The sequence below is a fragment of the Mauremys mutica genome, chromosome 23 (assembly GCF_020497125.1).
Source record: "Mauremys mutica isolate MM-2020 ecotype Southern chromosome 23, ASM2049712v1, whole genome shotgun sequence".
Taxonomy (NCBI): domain Eukaryota; kingdom Metazoa; phylum Chordata; order Testudines; family Geoemydidae; genus Mauremys; species Mauremys mutica.
The window spans coordinates 14,677,178-14,704,980 of NC_059094.1; the positions used below are offsets into that span (position 1 = coordinate 14,677,178).

The following is a 27,803-nucleotide window of genomic DNA, read 5'->3' on the forward strand; positions in this document are numbered from 1 at the left end:
AGAGCCACAGCCCTACTTAGTCAGTAGATGTCTACAGGAATGTCTCAGGCTTCGTACGCATTTTATGAGAAAGAAACGTCATTCAGAATCCATAGCCTATCTCTAAAGGAAGACTTAGAACAGATGGCATGGCATGTACAAAATGATAAGAGATGTTCTGTCATAATCTGGGTGCAGACAAGCAAACAAGGCCCTAAACTCTAACCTAGCTGCTGCTGCGGAAAGTTAGCCTGGGTAATTTATCAGGGTGATGTTTTTTATACAAAAATGTTTCTGGGAATGCAGAGAACATTCCCCATTTTTGCAAGTAATTGTTATTGTTTCCTAGTGACAGGTTTTTAAGCTATTTCTATTCCAACAGTGATGCGCTTGTTGTTTGTTAGAGATGGAGAAATTAAAATGTGAGGCATAGATGCTTGTTCACAGTTAAGTATTCAAGCCATGATATGGCAGCTGGCAAAAGGAGTGTATCATTATGCTCAATAACTGCAGGCTTTAAAGGTAAGGTAATAATGCTATTAGCGAAAAAAACAAATGTAAGCTAGGAAGCAAATCCACTCGTACCAGAAAGGAATTCCAAGCTATCAAATGCAGCTGACCCTCTTAATGCAGATGTTTTCAGGAACTATCAACTGAAGGGATTTAATAAGAATATACTGTATCTAAAGAGGTGCTACATAAGGAAGGGAGAGAGATATAGAGACATATAGGCCCTTTTGAAAATTTTACCCATTTTCAAAAGCAACTTAGGTGCTTAGAAGCCCAAGTCTCATTCAATATAATTTAGGCTCCTAAGCACTTGTCACTGTTGAAAATGGAACGTAGGCATTTAAGTCACTCATGCACTATTGAAAATTTTACCCTTAATCAGGAAAAAGGCAGTGCATTAAGAAACAAACAAGCATTTAAAAAAAAAAAGTGTATGATCTGCAATCACCTTAAGGCTGCCCAGATTTTCCAGTGTGATTTTGCTTGCAAAGTGTTTGCAAAGTGTAGTTTTTGCTGTATACTAGGGAGCAAGCAGGAGTGCACTAGAGTGAAGGGATTCCAAAGAGCCCCGCAATAAGTGATTTTCCACTGAACATAAAAAAACAAAACAAAACAAACATCTAAATGGCTCTGCTGATGGTGTGCAGTCGCTGGAGACTAATTCAACTGATTTCCAGGAACCAACTACGCATAGTCGATGTGCACAATAAAGGAATAAGAGAAAAGTACCTCCAGGCCAGCGTATGTCTAAAGTTAAGCACCACTTACTTTATTTCTTAAAAGCACAATAATCCTGTGCTTATAGGCACTCATTTAGTCAATATATTCCTCCCCCACATAAGGGTTTAGTGAAACTGTACCACAGAGGGCGATGTGGAGTAAACAATTCAATACAGGGCGTCCTTCCAATTCACAATCGTAACTGCCATCAACTTCTCAGTCACTTCCCCTGTACGCTAAGAAACGGCACAAACTCTGCTCCCTCATTCCTTTAAGAAAAATTAGAACATTTATGCATTTTAAACAGACAGTGAATTAGAGAACACACCTACATGCCTTAAAAAGTGTTTGTAGAATCTCAGCTGCTAACAATTATACTGGAGGCGATGTGAATGGGAAGAAACAGATTTTAATTCTAGTATTTGCCTAAGATATTAAAAGTCACATCATTCAAAAATGTATATCACAGCAGCACATGCATTTCAGAGATATAAGATGTGGGCAGTCATATGCATCATCAGATTTCAGTTCCTAGCAGAGAGAGGGAATGGAGTTCATTCTGCATGTTGTGCCATATGTAATTTCCTCCAGATTTGCAATAAGGCTTACTATCACAATGTCCTAAACTATCATTGATTTGCCTGTATAGAGACCACTAACAGATAGGCAAACTATCTACATGTGGTGAATCTTCCTTGTTTGTTAAAGCAACATTCTGATCGACAAAATCACTATGTTAAAAAGTCATCTACTTTCTCCATGGATCTCCCCCTGCTGTGAATTCAGTCATATCCGCTGACCATACAGACTAAAATAAGCATTTCCCAATTTTTTAGTCCTCTTAACCCACCCACCTATGAGAAAGTGAGCTGGATTCCATTCTGGCTCATGCATCACCATCAGTTCTGTTTAACTAAGTTCCAACTGCAGAACCTTTATAATTAGTGACAGAGCCAGGAAAGAGACAGCTTGAATTTCGGATCCCAGATGGAGTCACAGGGCTGGCAGCTAGAACAGCCATCTTTTTCCTTTCAAGCTGAAAGAGTCTGATGTGGAACCACAGAGAGAGACAATAATGACGGAACCTTGTGATGCCATTTTTTCACTTTTCAGCATATCACTGTCCTTTTAAACTGATAAGGAGAAACTCACTTGACGCAACCAATTGCTAAACATAATGTATTTATATCAACAATACCCCTTTCTCAGCTGGTGTAACTGACATTACAGTACATGCCCTTAAATCAGATCAGATTCCCTTGACTTTTAAACTAGAGGGAAGTGAGTGGTTAAAGGAGGGAGTTTATCAACTTTTACGCCAGGCTCTAGTACACATTTTATTTCTGTCCTTTTAAAATTACACTGCAGCAAAAAGATTTGGCAGGAAGATCCGATCAACTGCTGAGAGAGGAGAACAGCTAGAATGTGTAGTTCATTAGCTTTGGGGGTCATTATGGTCTTGCTGTTGCTATTAAGAGTGCAACACAATGGTGAATGCTCTTACTAGAATTGAAGTTGTAAAACATTTAATCACAGGGCTCAGATCTTCCTTGGGGGGAGGGGGTGTCTAGCACAATGGACATTGAGGCTACTGGGCACTTCCACAGTGGAAATAATAGATAATAATAAGGCCCCTACCTATATTCCAGAAGTGAATATGTAATTTGTCCTGCCATGAGCATTACACATACAATCTCTCTCTTTTTCTGCCCTTGCAGCACCTCTGAGGTACAGTATGTACAGTTATGAAGAATGAAATCTTTAGCAATAAGACTGTCTGTGAACCTGGAGTCTGTAGAAAATGCAAAGCTGCCCTGTGGCAGCTCCAACGTGTGTGGGAGAAACATTACGATCACAAAACACAGATTCAGAAGGAAGTCCCCTCATCCGCCTACTCTTCTCCAGCCCAGCAGAGCCAGCCCTAGACACACCACCATCCTCTCAAGTGAAAGGCCTTACAATGTGTTTCTTGTTCAGAGCCATTTCATGGTCTCAGCATGGCTAACTGGTAATAGAATAACTGCTTTAAGAAAAGGCGAATATAAATAGTCTCCTGACTGCTGTGTATAGTTTAATGGCTGCTTTACAAGAGAAACACAAAATCTAAGAGGGCTAGCATGAAAAATCTTTTTGGAAATCTTCATGCATAAAGGAGCACAGCTTCTAAGCATCCACTGTCTAACAGAACTGCTTGCTTGTGTCCTTCCCACCCCCTGCCCCAGCTCTGAAGTGCCAGGGCTGATGGTTAGTGACTATCAATCACCTGTTGAGATGGGAATGAAGCATCCCAGCTGTGCCAGTCTCAGCCTGACTCCTACAACATCGGCTAACCCAACGCTACTTCTTAGCCTTTTGGGGGAAGTATTATTAGCTGATGTGCCTTTGCAAGGGGAATGGGCTCTGCAATTTAACTCCTACTACTATGGACACTAATTCCTCTTGCTTTCTTTTCCAAAAACCCTAGAAAAAGATTAATCCGAGAGCCCCTGCCTCTCCTTTATTATACAAGTAATAGGAACAGGTAGGCTTTAGCAACAAAATCCTCAGCACAGGGATGTCTTTTAGGACCACACACAAATAACTCCCTTTCGAGATGCACAGCCAAAAAAATAGGTGGGGGACTCACTGGCTTACAAGACAATGGCCATTGTAAGAATGGTGCTAACAATCTCGCCTCCCCAATCAGTAGCTGCCAAGTGATATGACTTTCCCATTCTATGCAAGGCTCCCAACAAGTAGGATTTAGAGTGCTAAAATCACAAGAGATGCTATGTTGGTTTTGTGATACTTCTTGATTGGAGAGATTTTCGAAAAGATGTGTGTTTCAGCTGTTGTCATAGCCTAAAAAACTGGGCAAGCTCCCACCTCAGCCTTTACAGACTAGTGGCAAATTGACACACCCTTATAATAGCCTTCCTGGGACTCCATGGTGGCAGGCAAAATGTTCTCTTTCATTAACAAATGCAGTATATAGAAGTTAGAGCAGGGGGCTAGGAGTCAGGCAGACCTAGGTCCCATTCCTAGCTCCACTGTTGACTCACTGTGTGATTCTGGGCAAGTTACTTAACCTCTCTGTGCCACAGTCACTTCACTTATAAAACGATGATTAATAAGGTGAGTGAACTGTTAAGCCCCTAGAGATCCCAAATTGAAAGGTGCTACACAAGGATACAATATAGTACATGAACACAGAGAGAGACACTGAAAAAGAAAACCTGGGTACAGTGCTATTTTTTTAAAATTACATTAGCAAAAGCTGCCACAAGAAAATCTGATAAAAGGGGAAAGACTTTGTGAGATTTGCCAAATGGTTCTGACTTGTTCAATGCTTCACTCTGGTCATTTTTCCTGTCAGCTGCCAGAGAAAATCAGGGCGTGAAGTTGACTCCATGTTGCTCTTACTCCATGTACTGTACTCAAGAAATATTTTGTCACCCACTGTGGATGGATTGCTTTGTAAATGCTTTACATAGAGCATTTAGGGGAAACAGTTATACAGTCTGTGCTTAATGGTCCTTTAATACAGTAGAAAAGAACTACTGTAACACACACAGCTACCATGGACTACATTGATAATTTCTCATTTAAAATGTATTCATAAATTCTAATTTTCATTCAGCACCTTCCATGTAACTAAAAGAAAACAAACCTGCCTGAAGCAAACACTCATGGCTGGACAAAACTTGGTTAAGGGATGTGGAACAGAAGTGTACTCTTGCATATTTGAGGTGATCTCTTCCATTAGGAGTTTTTATAAAAAGGATGGTCTCCCACACACAGTTGAGCTTTTGTTTAGAGGGGTAAGTAACTAGCAAGAACAAGAAGAGCAAGCATAGGTGGAGGTTTAAAGGCAGTCTGAGTATGTGTTTGAGGCTATAAAGTCCATGAGAGAATCTAACATTGCAGTGGTTGCGTTGCTCCTTCTCAGGGAAGTTGATTTTAGCTACAAGGGAACTACTTTTCCTCCTCCTCCTCGTTAAGCTGCCAAAGCTACAGAGAACTATGGGATGTGCCTAGTAACAATGGGATTCTTATGTATGTACTTACTACCACACAACTGACAAATTATGGAATAAGTCCCATTCCTCAATCCACAGCTACTACAAGACAGGTCTTTTGTGGAGGAACGGCGATAAGTGATGCTAGCTAAGCCTGGGCCCCTCCTTAGACCCAATATACCATACTGAGAAAACAAATAAGGCAATATGAAGTCCTACTCCTGAGGCACAGAGAGCTGCTCTGCCAGCTGCTGCACATTTGTTTGTTAAGCTTTTTAAAGTCCCTGAAGTAGTTTGTATGAGATACGTGTCACTTTAAATTTCTATAAATACCTAGATGGAAATAATAAATGTATTAAGTTCAATAAATGATCTTCATTTTTCACTTGTCGATTTTACAATGTGTTGCTGCTCTGCCCCACGGACTAGGTTAGAACTACACAATGCAAAGCAATAAGCAAATCTGCTATTTACATTGAGACAGCTGATGAGCCAAGAGCAGGTAAGGAGGCCATTGTTAATCATTCACTCCACCTCATCCTACAAGGAAGGGAGGTGCCAGTCCAGCAGCCCTTTGTTCTGGCACTTGCTAGATAGGGTCCTCATGAAAGCTTCATCTTTCTTCACTGCAGTGACCCAGGCTATCTTGGTTAACTTGCCTTTAACAAAAATAAAAAGTCTCCTTGAAGAATTTGTTTATCGTAAGGGGACACGAGACCAGAACACATCCACTTAACTGTTGATGGGGTCCAAGAAAGGCCTTGTGCAGCAGAACAGCCAATATGGACTCACCAGAAAATAGGTAAGTGACTAAGGAAGCATTCACATCAAGGCTGCTATTAAACATATGGAGGAAGCTACATGTTCTCTCCTTGCTGTTTTGTTCAGATCTCTCTACTGTCTTCACTTCAGACCATCAGACCAGCTCTCCAACTAGAGCAAGTTGGCTCCTTTAGTTACAGTTGCTGTTATTCCTGAAACATGGGTAGGAAACTACATGGCAAGAAAGGGCAGAAGACAGGAAAGGGTCTGCTCACACACCCAAGCACACTGGGTAGCATCAAAACCAAGAGACATTTAGAAAGTGCAAATTCTTTATAAACACTATCAACAAAGTGCAAATCTACATGTAACATTTTACAAAGAAAAGCTTATAACTGAAGATGACAAACAAGGGAGGCAAGTAAATTTGAGGAATGGGGAAAATAGGCTGTTCTCCAATTGCCTCTTAATTTATGCCAACTTGATGTGTCAACCCAGAACACTGCCTTTGTCAACCTTCATAAAAAGGACATCGACCACACAGGTGATTCCAACGTTAATGGTGTCCAAAAGGAAGCTAGCAGTTGCTCTAAAAAAACTTAAAAGCTTTGTTCTGAGCTCAGGCTCTGGCAAAAAGATATCCATTCTAAATTGCATCATCCGGCTCCCGTAGCTGAAGCATTATATCCGTTAGATTTCTTGTTAGGTGTGACTTCCTTTTGAACAGTGGGGATACCTTTGCTTGTCAGCTGCTCTCTGGGAAGCTTGCTTTTGTTTCAAAGGAAAATACTGATAAGGAATGCTACAAAGAGTTATCTGTACTGAACAGATCACATATTTAACCTGTATTTAAAAGGAGGTTCTGAAGGTCTCCAAAACAAAGACACACAAAATCCTCAAACTGGCCTTATTAAAAAACAGAACAATCCATAGATCAAACAATCGAGACAAACAGCTAAGCTACAGGACAATTAAAAACTAACTTTAAATGGAGAAAAAACAGAGCACACTCCCTCAGTAACAAGTAGCTCAGACATTGGAGGATGCTGTGACAGAGCTACGCTGGAAGTGGTCAGGAATGTCCTGGAAGCGACGGTGGTGGGCCAAGTTCCGGCTCACCCATTGCTTAAGGCTGCACTTTTGGGTGGGTTTCTTGGAGAACCTTGGGTATTTTCTGCAAGAACAGAAGGGGAATAAAGGTAACAGAATAATTAAGGCAAATATGGTGTGTAGAAGCATGCATACAAGAGCAGCAGGAACAGTGGCTAATTTGCAAATGCCTTCCCTCGTCCCATGGCATTTGCAGTCTGCAGACACTTCTCTATTGCCAAAATTTTTAAAAGAAAATTATCTTGCCACGCTACCATGGTAAGTACAGTAGTAGAGTACAAGAAGAATCCTTCTAGGAGCATTATCTAGTGCTTTCTGTTACCCTCCTTGCTGAGATCTGTGTCTCCATGGCCTGCCAGAGAAGTCTGAAGGTTGCTCAGTTCATGACAGTTAAATGAGAAGTAAACTCCCACAGAAGGAGCTGTTGTCATGCAAATATTGCCATTTCTTGGATCTAGCACATTCTGAAAAAGCTGCTGGCTTTGTTCAAACAAAAACCCTCAAAAATGCTTCCTACAATGGCTTAAAATAAAACAATCAAAAAAATTCCCACTACCCAATTCCATTTTCATTAACTTGTTTGCAACACACTTTCGGATGCAGGAAAACAAAGCTTTCCATATTAGCTGTCAGATGCTGCCTTCCCTCTTCTGCACATAGCAGAGTTGGCTCCTCTTGAGTCTTTTCATTTGGTCTAGGCAGATACATCAACATGGCTAGGAAATAATATTTATTAACTGCAGAGCCATCTGGGGAACCATGAGACATAGGGTGGGGTCACACTTACAAAAAAAATTAACTATCAATATAGTTATTCAGGAGAAGGAGCATCTGTCTGCCTCCGGAAATTCACACCTACAGCTTTTCAGTTCTACAACAGTGGTTCAGCACAAGTTATCGTGATTAAAAAGGCCTAAAACAGCAAAGTGGCCTGGCAGTTTCAGTCCTGAAAGACACGTGTCCATATTACGGGTCACCATCACAACTCACTCCTGTGTTGGGAGCCTCTCTGAAGAGTTGGAGATGAAGTGAGGGGAACCTCCTCTAGGGAGGACAAAATTCAAGATAACACAGAAACAGTGTTACCAGACACTTGTGCTGTCACCTTGAAGCTTTGTTTCCAATAGTGTCAGTCAGGCACTTCTGGTGAGCATTACATTCTGAATAGATATTTAGAATCCAGGAGACCTTCCTTCTCAAGTTATAACAATTTCAAACAAAGGTCAGTGTTCAGGCCTTAGCTACTTCATATTCTTACAGTGAATTTAAAAAAAGAGACCAAACAAAACACCTCCAACAGAAATAACGCCCTGAACAAGTTACTTTGTATAGCCTGTTTCGTTTCCCATTGCAAAAGGGGCTTCCCTCTGCTCCCGCCCCTCCTTACAAACATTTGATACCATACCTCATGGTGAGGTCTGATGGATGCTGCCATCTGCGGTCCTGGGTTCGGTACTCCCTGCTAGCAACCTTATTCATCAGAGCGTACAACTCATTTAATGCATCTGCAATTCAGCAAAGTAAGTAGTTAATGGGAGATCAAGCATGCTACATGAGGCTGGAAAAAAGACAGCAGCAGCAGCATGGGAACTCTGGCCCCAGCTCTTAATGTTGCTCCTGGTCCTCAAGACAGATCTTACACCAAGGGACAAACAGAGTCTACCAAAAAGACAAGAGGTCTACACATGTCCGTTTTCAGGGACACTAATGCAACATTTCCCTGGAAGCAGAGAAGCAGACACCTGCTACTGACATGAGTAGGATATTACTTGCTATGATGCTTTCCAAGTAGCGGACTCAGCTCCTCACTGCAGTGACGGCCCACTGCAAGGATCCATTTGCACATCTGTAATCAGAGTGTAGCAAGAGACATCCTTGTCCACAATCACTTACATCTGAAAAGGATGTAACATTATTGCACATACAGCAGTGTTACCCACTGCACAGAACAAGCCCTTTCAGTAGATACAGTAGTTCTCCAAAGGCCTCACATCATGAATCCTTGGCAAGAGAATGCAACGGATGGTTTGGGAAGATATAGGAGTCTGTGTGTCCAGGTCACAAAATAGCTCAGACCATATCTGCAATGCTTGTACGCTTGCCCACTCCTCACTTCAGTATCTGGTAATGCAGGCTGAGACTACATACTGCACACTACTTGTGATGCACACTACAGCAGAAGTCCATTGTTATGATGTTGCTACCAACAGAAAACAGTGCCCCTCCTCAACCAATATGAACGCAGGTATTTTTCCATCTTGCTACTGCAGTCATGTTGCTACCACTAGGAGTGGTTCTACATGAGACACTTCTTCATTCCACAGGAAGTGATGGCCTACTGAGAGCATCTGTGTAGACTGGCCGCACCTCTCCTTCACCCACTGGAGCATCAGCTTCTGTTTGAAGTAACCAGTTCCAAGTCTGACAAGAGGCCATTCAATTTTACAGCACACTTCCTAAAGATGACTCTTTGAAAGTCCACGGTCTGTGTTCAGCCATTACTGTTTAGGGAGAAACGCAAAGCGCCAAGAGGGCTAACAACATGCAGATACTCACCATGAACATGTTGCAGAGCTGTTCCGTCCAGACAGCAACTCATCCTTTCAATCCATTTAGATCAGATTACAAATCACTGGCAGATTTGTAGTTTCTTCCAGTTTGTCTCTCTTTAGCAACTTCCTACAAATTCTTACTCTTTCTACACCAGGGCCCCTGACTGAATTTCAGTCATGCCATCTTTGGGCCATCCCCCACCCCCCCAAGCCTTCTGCCAGTAGGGCTGATGTAACTTAGATCTGTTTTCTGTTCTCAGCTGCTGGGGACAGAGCACAGAGGCACTCTGGCCAGATCTCCTTACCCGTTGAAAGCCCTAGTACATTGGGGCAGTAACAGAAAACTGGTGTAGAGCTGTTAAGGCTTCTGTACACCAGCCACAGATTAGGGGAATGCAATAGTCTGTTCAGCTGGCTTTCCTTCTGCTTTACCCCAATGTGATGTAAAGCCAGAAGAAAAGGTCAGAATCAGGACCGCAGTTTTATTTATAAGACAGAAATTGGTGATTGATCTTTTCCATAAGGTTTTTCTGTCCATCTCTAACTCCCTCAGGGCCAGTGCAGGGTTTTTCCCTACAGCAGAGCATCTCAAAAGTGTCATAGCATGGGGCACATTTTAAAGTGTTTTATGGACATTTCTCCCACCCATTTACAAAAACATAAGTTACTTCTCTTTCCATTGGCAATCACAGCAATTGTTTCCCCAGAAGAGTAACATTAAGCAGCCACTTAAGATTTGTAGCTTCTTTTAGTAGCTGAAAATGAGAGCCAACACCATGTAATTTGCCAATTCTCCAAACTACCAATGGTTCTTAGATCACAGTGGAGAACCAATGCAGTACAGTAGAAATAATCCCTTGCACCTCTTTAGCAGCATCTGGTCTCCTTGGAATTTTTGGACTCTTCAAATAGTTGGTGCTTCTAGCACTATTTAATCCAATGATCTCAGAGTGCTTCAGAGAAAGCAATAAAAATTGTCATCACTATCTACAGACAGAGATAAAGGAAGGGAGGCACAGAAACAAAGTGACTTGCCACGGTGAGTCTGCATGAGAGTCAAGAATAAAACTTGGATCTCAACACCCAGGTCTGTTCCCTGACCACGGAGTTATTTTCCTTCACCTACAGATATATTCCCATCCCCATCCTCCCAAAATAGCAAAACAGGGAGAAGCGATACATTTACATTCAGATTTTTGTAAGAGCTGAGCTCTCATTTAGATACCAAGAATCTCCAACTGTTCTCAATGGAGCTTCTGGACGTTGAGCTCTTTTGAAAGTCTGGTCACTAGTCTTAAACTTCCCTTTAAAAAATAATATCCAGCCCCCTTATTTGTTGCATTTGGCTTTCCACTAGAGAAGCTTCTGCTTTCACACCAGCGTTGGCTTGAGGGAGGGGAGAGGGGGATGGAGGTGATGCTACCACTGAACAGCTGACTCCCAGAAGCTCCCCCTACCCCAAATACAATCTAAGTCTCATTGTGAGTAGGCACTTTTCCCAACCTGCTGTACAAACAGAGCCCATACACTCTAAAGTCCAAACTCATCCCGCTTCCCAGGATTTGAATTTATTATGGGTTTGGGAGGGGTTGTGTTGTTTGTTTGAAAGAACTAGTTCAAGCCTTCTTCCCAGATGTGGTTGTGATTAGGATTCCTCCTTCAGGAATGCTCAGCCCACACCATAGATCCTCTCCTTAGAAGACCACCCCCCCCATACTTTATATCCAAGAGCATCGGTGAAATTAGAAGAACCCACTTAACCTCTGCCCTTGGGTCCCTTGTATTACTTAATCCTCCTTGTCTGCAACACTTTATTTAATAAAGATAGTTAACCTTCATAAATTAAAGGTATTAAATAAAATCAGGTCCTAACAGTTCCCTCTGGCACTTCACAAGTTGCCTCCTCTCTCTCTGCCCCAGAGGATCCAGCTTCATCACATCTTTGCCAGCCTGCTAATGGCATGATCGAGTTGGGAAGCATTACAATGCAAATTATGCATTTCCAGAGAGGAGATAAACAGGTCACCTCCAAGTGGAGGCAGCTCTGTATATCTAACATGCTGTGTCAATCTGTCCTTGGACAGAACTCCTGGTACAGTTTTACTAGCAGAGGAGCTCTTAAGGAAAGAAGCTATTAGATACCAAATTGGAAGAGTTAGTATTGCTTTCCAGGTACCAAACAGCTCAGAAGTCTGAAGAGAGTCCACATGATGCCATGAAAGTTGTCTGAGCAGCAGGTGGTGCAAGCACTATTCAATATGCACAATTATGAATTCAATACCCTGCAAAGGCACATTTACTGAACAATGTTGCGAAAAGCCAGAGAAGGATATACAGAGGGAGGGGAAAAAACTCACCACTAGATTTGTTCTTCACCTGCCCTTAAAAAATAAAATAAAATAAAGTAGGGGTTCTCAGCTATTCTGTCTTCTCTCTCTTCTAGACCAAGATGAAGTAACAATACTGGGTGAACATTCAATGCCAAGAGCCACTATAGTCACTTCCAGTTATGAAAAAAGGGAGCCTCATCACTAGTGACAAATGATTCCGGACCAAACAGAATCCACAATGAGGCTTTCATCAAGAAGGATTGATTCTATTTATGGTTGAATGAAGAGCAATATGAAGTTTGAATACTAAGCTAGCGGTCAGCTGGCAAATTTCTTTGTGGTCAATTATGGACAGTTTCAGCCAGTCATTTGGAAACAGATGTTCAAATCACATCACAATTTTACATCCGCTAGAACACAGCCTCTGCAGCATTTAGATTTGTGTGGAAAGCTGGAAACAAATCTATTTAATCAGAAATATTCTATTCCCTGGTTCTTGGAGGAGATGCATATACCCAAAGCCACAGGTTTATTCTGCACTGGGTCAGTTCACTTTGCCAGACAGGGAAAAGTTAGCGCGGAAAATGGACTCCTTCCAAACTATCCAATATCCAGAAAGACTGAATGGTTGGCAGTTAGTGCAGCTGTTACCTCTAAGTGGCTGAGCCCACAAAAGCCACCAACATGAGCATAGAAAAGTTGTATTTGTATAATATTGTGCTAGGTGCTATACAGACAGGTAAAAAGACAAGGTCCCTGCCCCAAACTAGCTTACAATCAAAACAGGCAACATACGAATGATAGACAAGGGATATGCTACAACAGAGAAGTGTGGGGGAGATTATGCAGAAGAGTGTGAACAATGAAGTTAAATGCTATGCTACCAAAGTACAAGTGACAGCCTACAATACAAAAAAAGCTTAACCAAAGTGGTGGCATAACGAGGTATTACTTTCAGTCACCTGTTTTGTTACCTCTTCCCAGCAAGAGGCAGTGGAAAGGCACAGATCTGGTGGGCTTTCTGGTCTAGATTCCTGGAAGAATTACTTACAACTACAATATGTGTGCTGTGGCTCCTTGACAGGGTTTGATTATAAATTCTCACTGGGATAATAGGTGCATGGAGAAAGGCACCACTCAGAATCAAACCCAATCAACTGAGAAGGTTCTTATGTGACCCAACTGGAAAAAATCCTCCTACCTGTCACGCTGCATTCCAAGCCTAAAGTTATTTGGAACAATATAGACACTTCCACTAAGAAGCAAAAAGACTAGGTGCATCACACACAACATTCTTCCTCAGTGAAATGGATCTTCCATTTCACCCACCAGCCTTGTTCATCAGGTCTCCTGCCTGATTTGCTATGATTCAGAACATATGCCTTGCATTTTTAATTTGAGAGGAGGAGAAAACAGGTCATGATTAGCTTTCCTCGCATAGTCCCCTCTGCATTTCTTATGCTTTATTCATACACTGGAAAGCAGCCAGTGTATGAATGCAGATGTTTGCACTGCCCAGAGAAGTGGCAGCTCCATGTGAGCAGCGGCACAACTGTCAGTTTCTTGAAACTCTCAAGAAAGGAAAGTATCAGAGGGGTAGCCGTGTTAGTCTGGTTCTGTAGAAGCAGCAAAGAATCCTGTGGCACCTTATAGACTAACAGACGTTTTGCAGCATGAGCTTTCGTGGGTGAATACCCACTTCTTCGGATGCAAGTGAAGATGCAAGTGCATCCGAAGAAGTGGGTATTCACCCACGAAAGCTCATGCTGCAAAACGTCTGTTAGTCTATAAGGTGCCACAGGATTCTTTGCTGCTTCAAGAAAGGAAAGTTACCAAACCCATGAAAAGCCTGACAAATGAACACAGTTTGAGGCCATCTTTGTAAGTCACTAGGGCCATCTTTAACTTCTGGAGTTTCTCAGTTCAACCCACAATTCCTTCAGGTGCAGCTCTTCATCTAATAGTCATGTTTGCTCTTTACGTGGAGATTCTTCTTTAATCTCTGTCAGCAAAAGCTTTTGTATGACCGATCTGAGAGGGGCACAGCCTAAGAGGCCTGGAAGGTATTAGCAGGAATTTCAAGTCTTACTACTTGGCACTTAAGTTAAAGGTTTCACAATTTTAAGTTTTATGCTGCCAGCTGGAAAGAATGGCCTCTCATCCCTAAGCACCACCAGAGACAAGAGCCCATGTCTACCTCCCCCATTTTGCATTTTATAGCCTATTTATAAGTGCAATGCCCTCACTGCCCAAAGTGCCAATTTTTGACAGTGTACCTGCATTTACCACACAACTTGAGCATGTGCATCAAACTCCTTGTCTATCCCAGCTATTACGGGTCAAGAAACTGCTTCTGAGGTAGTCTCAAAGCAGGGGTGGTTACATATTGAACCCTAAGTTCCCTCTAAGCTGCGCGATTGCGCAGCAGCCTATTAAGCACCACCCAGGCGCTCAGAGAAAGAGATGCCTCTTCCCCCAGCCCCAACCCAGGCCTGGCCAAGATCTGCCACGGCCGGGGGAGAGGCGCCAGGGCCTGTGGCCCCAGCCTTAGATCTGCCGCGGCAAGGAGAGGCGCCTCTCCTCCCAGCCCAGGTGCTGCTGTGGGGAGTCCTCTCTCCCCACCGTAGCCCCGGGGCAGCCTGCACCCCAAACCCCTCATCCCCAACCCCACCCCACAGCCCGCACCCCCAGCTGCAGCCCTCACACACAGCCTGCACTCCAACCCTCTGCCCCAGCACTGAGCCCCCTCCCACACTCCGAACCCCTCAGCCCCACCCCTGCCACATGAATTTTGTTGTATGACACATCATCTCCATATTGGTGCACACATCACCTCCATATTGGTGCACATAAAATTCTGCACATCCGTGGGAAAAATTAGAGGGAACACTGATTGCAGGCGACATTATTCTTATTGCTGCCTAAAAAATAACATCTGAAACAACTTTGCTGAATGCAAATTAACAAATTTGGCCCTTTTGGTTTGGTCTGTGCCTTCCCCACTTCCCAGCCGTTACTGCAGGTTACCTGGTGTAGGATCCATGGAATTCTTTACATGGGCACGCACACATTGGATATAAATACGCTTCTTTTGCTCAAGTTCTGCTTCGGAAATGCATATCCGTTGTTTTGGTCTTTAAAAAAAGAGAAAAAAGTTAATTTTTCTGAAGCACCTGTCAAGCAAGGCTCCATGGAACAAACAGCACCATGATTCCCTGTGTGGCAAATACAGACAGAAGTTCCTTATAGCACTATTCTTTTGGACACACTAGTTGTAAGAGGGAGATCTGGCAAGCCACTCCTAGGAGCAGGACAGCTGACAAGTCTGCTCTCAGCCTGTGGGAGGAGGGGATGCTTGTCCCCCATTAGCAGTGAAACTACGGAAAGTTGAGGAATGACAATGGCAGAAATCCCCATTGTGAGTGAGATGAAGAGGTGAAGCAGGTGGAGGGGAGGAAGTAGCAAATCTGGGAGTAAGAGAAGATTGTCAGCATCTTCCCCCATCTCACAGACTGCCTGCTTTAAAGAGACAGGGTGGGTGAGGTAATATCTTTTTATTGGACCAGCTTCTGCTAAATAAAAAAATATTACCTCGTCCACCCTGTCTCTAATTTCCTGGGACCAAGAGGGCTACCACAGAACTGCATATTGCCTGCTTGGACAGTTAACATGCTCTCTCTTTGGCCAGCTGTATTGTTGCTGCCATCTGCTGGAAACCAAAGGGATAAAGGGGAACAGTGACCACACCAGGTGTTCTCACACATTCATAATATGAACTACATCCTAATAGTGTCTCAGACACTGCCTTGGATCCCCTCCCCTCCCATTCACAAGTAACCCTTGTGACAACTACAGCAATCGCTTACATGGAAAATATTACCTAACAGGGCATTAAATAAATTTACTTGCAATTTAGCAAGTGGAAATGAGAAAAGTTATTACCATGAGAGCAGCCAGCTCTCCAGACCCCCAGCAAGTGCTCCGTAAACCAGTGTGAGAACTGTTGAGCTAAAGTATGCATAACACGTTACCTTTCTTCCACCTGTGGCACAGGAATGACTTTGCCTAGCTTCTTCCCACAGGTACTGTCTTCCCCACAGTTCCGGTCTAAGGCTACAGAGTTTAACTGGAGAGAGGAGAAGAGGATTAGCCTGACAAAAGACACTCCTGTGTCCATCCATTAAGATGCATTATTTTCCTATAGAAAAAGCTTACTTATTGTGCAAGGCTGCAAACCCATGTATGCACCCTGATATTGCTACTGACAACTGAACTATAATGTTTAAATAAAAACCATGTCTGACCCATCCACCCTACTGCCCATTTGTTCTGCTTCATAAGCTTATGGCTTTGTTGAAAGACAAAAACATTTCACTTTAAAACATTTTAAACAAATTAAAAAACATTTTCTATTAAAAACACGTAGGCAAGGCTGCTTTATAAGAGTAAAGAGACAGAGATATGTGTTGTTACTTTAGGATTGTCTGACAATTCTTCAACAGATGTGGATTCCTGGCTCAAATCTTCCTTCTGGGAACCAAAGGTCCCTGATAATCCATTGTCTGTTCCTTCGGAAGGGTCCTGATTTAAGATGACATTAGGGGTTTTCAGATCCAGTAGCAGTACAGGTGCTGGATTCTCCACTTTATCCTTACTTTGACCACAGGCAGGTTCAGGAGAGTACGTGGAAGTTTTAATGTGTGCATCACAGAAGGGAGATGATTCTTTGATTTCTGATGGCAGCTTTTCCACACTATCCAGGTCCCCACTGTGGTGCTCTTTAGAAGCCAGGCACTCAAGGGACTCTTCAACAACCAAGCTATTAGAACTGATTTCATCATACTCTATACTTTGCTTGCTTGCATTTTGTAGATGGTCATCTATTACGTGTGAAGCTTTTTCGCCAGTTTCCTCCAAGCCATCAACCCCTTTTGACTGATCTACTGAATCTGCATCAGTTGGGGAAAGATTTAGAGGCCCCTGAAGATCACAGTCAAATAGCGTACACGTGACTTGATTTGATTTCAAGCAGTCCACATTCAAGCACCCTTCACCCTCAGGATTAGCTGTTTCATCCTCAAGAATTTGAAAACATCCAGGATTAACTGAAGAGCCAGTCTGAGATAGAGACTCGTTACTTACTAACTCATCTATGGTCCTGAATGATGTCTCTGTGTCTTCAGGAGGGACTGATGCCAAACTACAGTTGCTACTCACTTCCTTCTCACTTTGTCCCCATACATCTTGATTCACTAAAGCACTCTCTCCAGTGGCGTTCTGGTCATCTCCTAAGTAATCATCTGCTAACATTTCCCTACACTCTTCCTCAGTGTAATTGAAGGGAGAGTTCCCTTGTTCATCATCTGAGGGGTCCAGCAAAGAGTCATCTGGCTCACTATCATCAAAACATCTGGCTGTATTCACAGAAAGGGCTACCACACTGTCTTCTGGAAGACTAACTCTGATGACAATGTTCTCCAGCTCAGTATCATCCAGACAGCCTGAGGAGCCTAGGAAGCAGGCAGAATCTGGGGAGCACAGCGGTAGTTTCTTTGATGGACATGGAGTGCTACAATAATTACTCAAGTGGCGCCATTTCTTAGCATCTGATTGCAGGGGCTCATCCTCCTCCAGTAAGTCTAAGGGCCTTTTAGCCCTGGGGATTGTATCATTAACAAGAGTCACTTTATGATTATGATATACACCAAGCCCAAAGGAATGTGGAGAGCTGTCTTCCATGATGCCGTTGGTCTCTGTTTTTAAGTGACCTCACTGCTTCTGCTTGGCCACTAGAAGCAAGGGCAGAACAGGTACCAGTGTTTGCTGAGCCTCTAATCAGCCTATAATGTGTTTCACTCTTCCAGAAAGTCAGTCAGTCACAGGATGGATCCCACTTGCCTGCAAAGAGAGAACAACGTAAGTGAACTAAAGGAGTGTCTCTCACCTTTTCCTATCTCAGCTAATCTTACTTCCTTCTTAGTCCCCTCTATCCTTCGCTGGAAAAAGAGATGTACATCTCTCCTCCCTGGGCAAGCCAAGTGTTGGATTTTCACTTGGCCCACGACAGCTTACACTTGTCCTGTGACCGATCCATTTTAGAAATAGTCACTTCGAAATCTAGGGCATTCGGCTGCCTAACTTCTAAGGAAAAAAAGTGTTCTACATATTTTGCCTCCGTTGTTTCTCTCAAATTTAGTCCTTCCTGACGCAGCAGCAAGGGAAGAGCCTATCAGCATCCACTCTTGGAGCAAGTGACCCAATGTCTGAAGATACCTGGCCTCCACGGCCTTCACTCCTGGCTATTCTGACTTAAATAAATGTTATTAAAGATTATAACAGAGTGAGTTTGCTCAAGCTATTCAAACATCAGGTAGAGAATTAGAGCCAGTAAGCCAGACATGCTAATGAGAAATCCCCGACATAGAGAGGGCTCACAAGTCAGAGGTCTAATTTCAACAGCTATATTAGCCAGTACTAATAGAGTCTAAATCATGACTACAGAGACCACTGCATGCTGTTTTCTTTGAAGCTGTTGATGTGAATCAGTATAAGACACCCCAAAAAAGCCTGTATAAAGAAATACTGTATGTTTTCATAGCACCTTTCATCCAAGGATCATAGAGCAGTTTGCATATTAAATGAAGCCTCAAACCTTTCCTCCCTCTCCAGTGAGATAGCATTATACCATTTTTAAATAAGAAAAGAGAAACAAAAAGGTTAAATAAAATAATATTATAATGTTACCTGATCCTTTTAATAGGTAATAATACTTGTTCAGTTGATCAGAAGGTACTAAGGTTCTGGTCACAGAATCAGGCTACACAGAACTAAAACCAATGAGTTCAGTATCTTGTCAGGAATCTCAAGGCGTATAGCCAGGACACTCACACTGAGGTCAAAGCAAAGCAGTGATTTTTATTAGGATCAGTAATAAAGCCAGAAAAGCTCTGAGCCACATAATCAGCCAGGAATAATCCAGTATGGGGGATATCTGCGATATCATTCTTTGTATATGGCTCTTAGATTCACATACTTACACCCTTCCTTAAGACCTGGTGGTGAGAGACAAAGGACCAGCCCTGCCTCTGACATGCCAAACGAGTCTGATGGTCAGGTTTCTCAATGCCCAAGATGGATGGTAGACAACGTTGCCTGATTTGAGGTTGTTAATATTCTTATTTTAAGATAATATGGGTTATAGGCTCACCAATTATCTGATCAGAAGATAATAAGGTTCTTGCCCCAGAGTTAGGCTACACAGAGTTTGCAAGGACACTTGGGATGTATGACAAGGATGCTCTCACTGAGACAAATGTAGCCTTAAAGACTTTTATTGCGATAAAGGGAATAGTAATCAAATGGTAAAATAATCAGAGTTACAAAGGCAATGATATTATTCTAGATACACATGTGGTATTATGCACTATAAAGCTTTTGTAAAAGCAGCAAAGAATCCTGTGGCACCTTATAGACTAACCGACGTTTTGCAGCATGAGCTTTCGTGGGTGAACGCCCACTTCGTCGGATGCAAGAGTGGAAATTTCCAGGGGCAGGTAAATATAAGCAAGCAAGAAGCAAGCTAGAGAGAAAGAGGTTAGATCAATCAGGGAGGATGAGGCCCTGTTCTAGCAGCTGAGGTGTGAAAACCAAGAGAGGAGAAACTGGTTCTGTAGTTGGCAAGCCATTCACAGTCTTTGTTTAATCCTAAACTTATGGTGTCAAATTTGCAAATGAACTGAAGCTCAGCAGTTTCTCTTAGAAGTCTGGTCCTAAAGTTTTTTTGCTGGAGGATGGCCACCTTAAGATCTGCTATTGTGTGGCCAGGGAGGTTGAAGTGTTCTCCTACAGGTTTTTGTATATTGCCATTCCTAATATCTGATTTGTGTCTATTTATCCTTTTCCTTATAGACTGTCCAGTTTGGCCGATGTACATAGCAGAAGGGCATTGCTGGCATATATTACAATGTATATATGTACATCGGCCAAACTGGACAGTCTCTAAGGAAAAGGATAAATAGACACAAATCAGATATTAGGAATGGCAATATACAAATTTGCAGCGCTGCAGCAGGGTATGAAAACACACCCTCTCCAGCGCTGCAAATTGCGGCGCTGCAAAGCGCCAGTGTGGTCAAAGCCCCAGCGCTGTCCGTTATTCCCCACAGGGAGGTGGCATACGGACAGCGCTGGGAGAGCTCTCTCCCAGCGCTGGTGCTTTGACTACACTTAGCGGCAGCGCTTTGAAGTGCTAAGTGTGGCCACAGTCTTAGAGTTTTACTTAACTCACTGACTTAGAACTTACAATTAAGAACTAACAGACTAATAAACAAAAGGATAATTAACTATGAATGAAGAAACTTCCTTGGCATACTGGGTCACCCCTCTTACAGAGCTTGAACACTTGAGCCCTCCTTCTATGTTCAAACTTAGTTTCCTCACCCACAAAATGCCAGGGTACACTGGCCCCATGGGCTGGTATGTTCATACATACTGATGACATATACATATATATCAAGGGTAGGCAACCTATGGCATGTGTGCCAAAGGCAGCACGCAAGCTGATTTTCAGTGGCACTCACACTGCCCAGGTCCTGGCCACCAGTCCGGGGGGCTCTGCATTTTAATTTATTTTTAAATGAAGCTTCTTAAAAACATTTAAAAAACCTTATTTACTTTACATACAACAATAGTTTAGTTATATATTACAGACTTATAGAAAGAGACCGTCTAAAAACGTTAAAATGTATTACTGACACGCGAAACCTTAAATCCGAGTGAATAAATGAAGACTCGGCACAGCACTTCTGAAAGATTGCCGACCCCTGATATATATTAATGACATTAGGTCATTCTCACATTTGTTATTTCCGTCCTACCCGCTTATTTCCAAGTTCTTTGTGGTGTACCAGTTAAGTTTAAAGAGGATATGAACTTAGGTAGCTTCCCTATACCAACCTGCTTCAATGCATCCTTTATCTATGTTAAAGGTCGCAACCATATATGGACCTTATGGTTTAGCTCATCACCACCTATCTAGGTGAAAGGTCTCAAACATATGCATGGTAACTTTGCCTTAGCTCAGCATGCAGGATGTGGCCTGCAGGTCCTTTGTGTTACAGTCAAAAATACTCTTAATATAAATCTATAAACCTAGTATAATAAAACAAATAATCAAACCCATGAGAAAATAAGAAAACCATAAGAAAAGATATATAGGCAAGCAAGCAGATATACAGGCAAGCTAGCCCTATAGGTTACAACAACAATAGAGCTGAAGGATCAAATGATGGAAAAATGCACTAATTCAACATGCTAGTTTGCCCTATGCTAACGATCAGCCTTCCATGCCCAAGTCTAACTTCCTCACCCTCAAGATATTGGGGTGCACTTCTCCTATAGGTTACCATATGAATACATATTAATGCCATTTAGCTCACTGTCATATCCATCACTTCTTGCTCAAGCAGGTTGCCGGTTATCATTTCCATGTTCCTTTGGTTGCCATTTACCATTTGTCACGGACTCACAGATCATGCCCACGCTTGGCCCCGTGCAGTCTGTGGGGGGTGCCCCTTTCAGTGAGACAGCCCTTCTCGGGGGTCCACTCTCTCCCAGGGTCAGGCCCCTCAATCTCCTGGAGCCGCACCTCTCTGAGCCTTAGCACGTCTGTCTCTCGCCGTGGGCCCCCTCAGGGAGTCCACTCGCTCTGGACCCCCAGGGCCTCCACCCCCAAAGGGGTTGATGGGACCCTGTTCTCTAGATCATAGTGACTCCCAGCAAGCGTAAAACAGGAGGGTTTATTGAGCATTGAACACAGCTCAGGAAACTCTCAGGGTCTCAGGCCTGGCCTCCCTCAGCACAGCACATCCCAGTCTCCCTGCTCTCCCTCTCCAGCCCAGAGCCCCCCTGCTTCCCAGCTGGGCATCTGATATCAATGGCCCCGAGCCCCGCCTCTGTCCATCGTCTTCTCTCCAGGTAAACGGGGTCCTAAACCGGTCCCGGACCACCTCTCTTCGCTTCTGTCCTCTGGCCCCCTCAGGCTGGAACTGGCTGGTTAGGTCACTGGGGTCCTCTCTTCACAGCCCATTGTCCTCCCACTGGCCAGAACTGGCTGCGACTCCTGAGCTGGGCCTCCGGGTCACCAGTCGCTGGGGTCTCCATCCCGCAGGCCATTGGCCGGGGTCCCAAGTCCCCTCGCTGGTCCTCTGTAACAACAAACTCCCTCTCCCCCATACCTTGTTAAACCAGTAACACCCAGGGAAACTGAGTCCCACCCCCTCTGCATGCAAACCATTGGAAAAACCACAGAAAAACAAGAAACTCTCCCTCTTCATCACACCATTAGATTTCAATTCCTGCCATGAAGCAAGTTATTCCTAGTTCCCCAAAATCTAAGGGTAACCATCAGGCCATTTATCTGTGCCAAAGGTGGCAGGCCTGCTATACATATGCTAACTTGTTTAAGCTAATATCTTACAGAAGTGATTCTCAACCAGGGGTACATGTACATGTACCCCTGGTGGTATGCAGAGGTCTTTCTGGGGGTAACATCAACTCATCTAGATATTTGCCTAGTTTTACAACAGGCTACATAAAACACACTAGCAAAGTCAATACAAACTAAAATGTCATACAATGACTTGTTTATATTGCTCTATAAACTATACACTGAAAGGGAATACAGAAGGGAACAGCCACATATATAGAAGAAAAAGGGGAAGGTCACGGATACGGTACAAGTACCCACCAGTCTGTACTTGCACAATGTTTTGCAATTCAGATACAAGTATTTTAACAGAAGAAAGAGCAAATAAAAGAAAACTAAGAACTGGTTTGGGTCCTGCAGGGTATTGCTCTGTGGTGTACTACTCTATTACACTAACAAACACTTGTAGTAGTAGAACATATGGAAGCTATCAAAGATTTTACTAGAACTGTTTTAGCAAAACATGTTCAAACATATTTACCTGCTCCGTTTATAAAATAAAAATAATTTCTTTAACTGCCAGCCCTGCTGACTCACCTTTCCATCTGAAAGCCAGCCTGGGTACTGTGCTTTCTGCCTCACGCATCAACAGATTGTGCAATCAGAATTTAAGTAACAATGCTATTGTTGATGCATGAATCAGAACAGAGTCCAGCTCCTTGTCCCAGAGCTGTGTTGGTTCTGCAGGACTAACTGAAGTAAAAAAAATAAACTTGTTAGTAAAGTAGACCTGACTGAATACCCACAGGGAGTGAGTCTACCGAGTTAAGAAGAAGAGTCAATTTTCAGAGTAGAACCATGTTTTTAAGTTGTATATAGAGCAATGTTTCAAGACGCAATCTCTCTAGGTGCTAGTAAAGCAAGAAATAGGTACCGATAGGGACTGGAATATCTCATTTTAGTAGCTACGTAAAGTGAAATCCTACTCCTTTTCATCAAAGCTATATGCAAGTCAGACGCGTACACCCCTTGCCTAAACTTCAGTTCTATTCACACCTTTTTACTGTCCTATTTCCTCTCTAAATACCGATTTGCCTTTGGAACCTTGATTTTTAAATGTTCCCAATTAATATTAAATTGTCAAAGATAAGGATACAATAAACCAAACTTAGTTTCCAGGTTTGAGGCTCTAGGTTGGGTACAGACAATTTAATTTAGCAGCAGATCCTGGATGCCACTTTAATAATTTTTCTCTTACATAAGTTCTATTGTTCAGTTAAGCAAACAAACAGATGTACAATTACCATTTACACGGGTACCACAATTATACTCACATTCAAAGATGGAATGGTGTATGAGCTGATCAGTCTACTGACAACAAAATGAAGTATAGCTTTCTAATCAGGTAACCTAACTGGATGCTTTTGGTGTTCATTGGTGCTCCCCCAAGTTAGCAAGGCTACTCCTTTTGTAACCTATTAAAATACTAATTAACATTAAACCTATTTCCATATTCACATTCTGCCACCTCTTTATTGGCTCTTTACATTACAAATTATTTAAACTAACACCTGCACCAATTTCCTTTCCATGCTATCAGAATAGATAGCATTTTAATAACCCATTCCAAATTCTAAAAAACATCCACTAAAAACGGCTGCTAAAACCAGTTATAACCGCAACATAACTCTAGGTCATGTCCTTGGTACCTTCCATTTTCCCATCACATACTATCTCCAACTTATCTCTAACTTTTACTCACACTAACAAGCTCAGTTTTTCATACTCCTCCATATTTAGCCCAATTTCTTTTTTTTTTTTTAAACCTAGCACATTTTCTAGACTACATCTTCTCCCTTTTTAGTTTTCCTTTCACCCAAACAGCACCTACTTCATCATCACTCATTTTTGTTGCGCCTTTCCTCTGACTTTTTCCAATTAAATACCTGGTTTTCCACCTCTCCTTCTGCCAGCTTTATCCTCATTTCTAAAAACAGCCTCAAGGTATAAATATCACATCCATGTTTATTTTCTGTTTCTAGCATCCACCCAAGGGAACACGTCTCTCTTACATTACCCAACCCATTTCTTATGCAGAAATTCACAAAAATAAATAAATAAATAAAATAAAGGACACCCCCCCCACCTCCCTACACATAACCAGTTTCCACTCACTTCCAGTGCTGGGATAACTAGGCAATTGTTGGTTTGCACATCTCCCACCCCAGCTCCCTCTTCACCCCTTTAAAGAGAAAACTGTATCTCCTACACTAATACCAAGGGATAGGGAAATTCCTCTGCTACTCCATTTTGGGGACTCTCTCATTAGGCAGGGAATTCAGAAGAATGTTCAGTTCTCTACCCCCCCGCCCCCTTTCCTCTCTAAGTGTATGTGGCAGTTAGTGCCAGAGGCTGAACCATACATGATGGATAACACCCCACTGGAGGAAGGCATCAGTGGGCTGAGCACTTACCTACTTAGGTGGGCAGTGCTTCCCATCCTCATAGGCCATCTCTGCTGTGACGGGCAACTCCCCACTTACAAGGTAGCGGGAGAGGAGTCTTCCTTCAAGCCAGACCTTGTCTGGGGAGCAGAGGTCTCTAAAGTAATGGGCATTTAGTGCCCATAGCTCACATTCTATTTGGGGGCAATCAGGAAGGGGGAGGGAGTACCAGGAGGCAGTACCCGCCCCCCCATCAGAGCCCTTTAGAGGTGGGCTCTGACTGGGGAGTGGGCAGGTCCCCTTGTAGCCTTATTAATGGACTGGTGGTTAATCAATTTATATCAATCACTTAGACCACAATGGTCAATGAAGGTTTGGTCTCCTGAGGGCTACAGCATCAGGAATATTATCATCCGTATCATTAGAATAAGAAACAACTGCAATTTATTACAAGTCCCTTTATTAACAAGTCCACTAAGCAGATGAACAATCCCACAAACACTAAAATACAACAGACAGAGAAAAGGTGTGAAGCATTTAGCCCTATGACTAGCAACTACCACCACCAGCAGTGGTTGCCATCCTAGCATCTCTTGACTTCTTTGGTTCACCTTTTATGCTTACACACACACACACACACACACTAAGGCTCATACATATGCATAAGGCTTCCAACCCCTTTTTCCTCATCCATACTTCTACATCCCACTAATTTAGGGGCACCTAATTTCTCATGGGCTATCCCTTAGTTCCCCTTACTCTCATTATGCATTTCTGTAAACTAGTTCGCATGGTAACCTGCAGAATTTCTCACGATGTTACAATTGGGTGCCTCACGGTCTAGACAAGTACACTGTGGTATATTTTCCCTATCACCACCCACTGGCACATTCTTTACAGTAACCTTGTAATTTCACTGGTACAGGGTTATTCCTGGGTCACCTACTTATGCCAACCCTTCTAAGGCCTGAGGACTAATATGGCTAAGTGAAATGTGACAGGCCTCAACTTGTAGGCCCTGTGACCCAACATTAATTTTTATATTTCAGTCTATATCTTAAATATACTTAATATCTATTATTCTTGGCTGCACCCTCCCACCCAAAGTTCACCTCAGTAGGGTCTCCCTCTCCCCCATTACAGCCTATCCGGAGGGGGCAGTTGTGGTCAGGAACCCCCATCACATCCCACCTGGGAGGGGTCAGCTGGGGTCAGGGTTAGGGCCCCCCCCGCAGGTCACATCCCACTCCTGCGGGAAGTCAGAGGGCCCTGCACCCCAACTTCACAGTCAGACATGACTCTCAGTCAGCAGGTAAAACAGAAGGTTTATTAGTCAACAGGAACACAGTGCAGAACAGAACGTGTTAGCACAGAAATCAGTGACTTTCAGCCAAGTCCGTCTTGTGGGGAGGGGAGCCCAGAGCCAGGGCTCTGGCCTTCCCCCTGCACCCCAAGCCAGCCGAGAGGAACTCGCTTCCAGCTGCCTGGCCCCTCTCTCTGCACAGCTCTACAATGTCCTTCTTAAGGAGATGGCTATATGCCATCTCCATGCTGTTCCCAAGTGGTCAGGGACTCTCAGGCCTGTGCCCTCTCAGCTCCATATGGTCCCTAGGAGGAACCCCTGCAGTGTGACAGCCCTTCTTTGGGGTCCACTCGCTTCTGGGGTTAAGCTATAGGCTCCTCCGCCTCCTGGAACCAATCACAGCCCACATGGGGGCAGGGGGAGGTAGGCAGTTGGGGTCAGGACCCTGCCCAGTCACAGCCCACATGGGGGGGAGGGCAGTTGGGGTCAAGCCCCCCATGTCACAGCCCACGTGGGGGGGGGGGGGGTTTGCGGTCAGCCCCCCCCGTCACAGCCAACGGGGGGGAGGGGCAGTTGAGGTCAGGCCCCCCCCCCGTCACAGCCAACGGGGGGGAGGAGCAGTTGAGGTCAGGCCCCCCCCCCGTCACAGCCAACGGGGGGGAGGAGCAGTTGAGGTCAGGCCCCCCCCCCCGTCACAGCCAACGGGGGGGAGGAGCAGTTGAGGTCAGGCCCCCCCCCGTCACAGCCAACGGGGGGGAGGGGCCGGTGAGGTCAGCCCCCCCCCTCACAGCCAACGGGGGGGAGGGGCAGTTGAGGTCAGCCCCCCCCCCGTCACAGCCAACGGGGGGGAGGGGCAGTTGTGGTCAGCCCCCCCCCCCGTCACAGCCAACGGGGGGGGAGGAGCAGTTGAGGTCAGGCCCCCCCCCGTCAACGCCAACGGGGGGGGGAGGGGCAGTTGAGGTCAGGCCCCCCCCCGTCACAGCCAACGGGGGGGGGAGGGGCAGTTGAGGTCAGCCCCCCCCCGTCACAGCCAACGGGGGGGAGGGGCAGTTGAGGTCAGCCCCCCCCCGGCCCAGCCAACGGGGGGGGGGAGGGGCAGTTGAGGTCAGGCCCCCCCCCCTCACAGCCAACGGGGGGGGGAGGGGCAGTTGAGGTCAGGCCCCCCCCCGTCACCCCCCCCGGGGGGGGAGGGGCAGTTGAGGTCAGGCCCCCCCCCGTCACAGCCAACGGGGGGGGAGGGGCTGTTGAGGTCAGCCCCCCCCCCGTCACAGCCAACGGGGGGGGAGGGGCAGTTGAGGTCAGCCCCCCCCCCGTCACAGCCAACGGGGGGAGGGGCAGTTGAGGTCAGCCCCCCCCCCCGTGTCACAGCCAACGGGGGGGAGGGGCAGTTGAGGTCAGCCCCCCCCGTCACAGCCAACGGGGGGGGGAGGGGCAGTTGAGGTCAGCCCCCCCCCGTCACAGCCCACGTGGGGGAGGGGCAGTTGGAGTGAAGCCCCCCCGTCAGAACTCGCTCGCTCTCCCCCGCTGGGGGAGACTCACTCACCCGCCGCCATTCCAGACGCGACCCGGGGGCTCGAGTCGCGACTCACTAACGCGAGCGCCTTGGCGGGGGGGGGCACCACAGGCTCCGCCCCCGCCCGCCGCGAGGCCACGCCCCCCAATCGACGTG

At 44.6% G+C, this 27,803-nt stretch overlaps 1 protein-coding gene across 5 annotated transcripts; it reads right to left on the reverse strand.

The window, feature by feature from the left end:
* Positions 1–1,265: 1,265 nt before the first annotated feature.
* LOC123355332 (S100P binding protein) lies at positions 1,266–27,751 on the reverse strand. Of its 5 annotated transcripts, none has more exons than XM_044997686.1 (7): positions 27,678–27,718; positions 24,862–24,971; positions 16,435–17,859; positions 15,993–16,087; positions 14,989–15,095; positions 8,485–8,584; positions 1,267–1,478 (listed from the first exon to the last, which is right to left on the reverse strand). In XM_044997686.1, the coding sequence occupies exons 3-7, from the start codon at positions 17,698–17,700 to the stop codon at positions 1,430–1,432; spliced, it is 1,617 nt and encodes a 538-aa protein (XP_044853621.1). In that variant the 5' UTR covers positions 17,701–17,859; positions 24,862–24,971; positions 27,678–27,718; the 3' UTR covers positions 1,267–1,429. The 5 variants fall into 5 exon arrangements, with proteins under 5 accessions (XP_044853622.1, XP_044853621.1, XP_044853618.1 ...); XM_044997683.1 differs by lacking the exon at positions 1,267–1,478 and adding an exon at positions 6,288–7,143 and having other exon boundaries at positions 27,678–27,716; XM_044997687.1 differs by lacking the exon at positions 8,485–8,584 and having other exon boundaries at positions 1,266–1,478; positions 27,678–27,719.
* Positions 27,752–27,803: the final 52 nt, after the last annotated feature.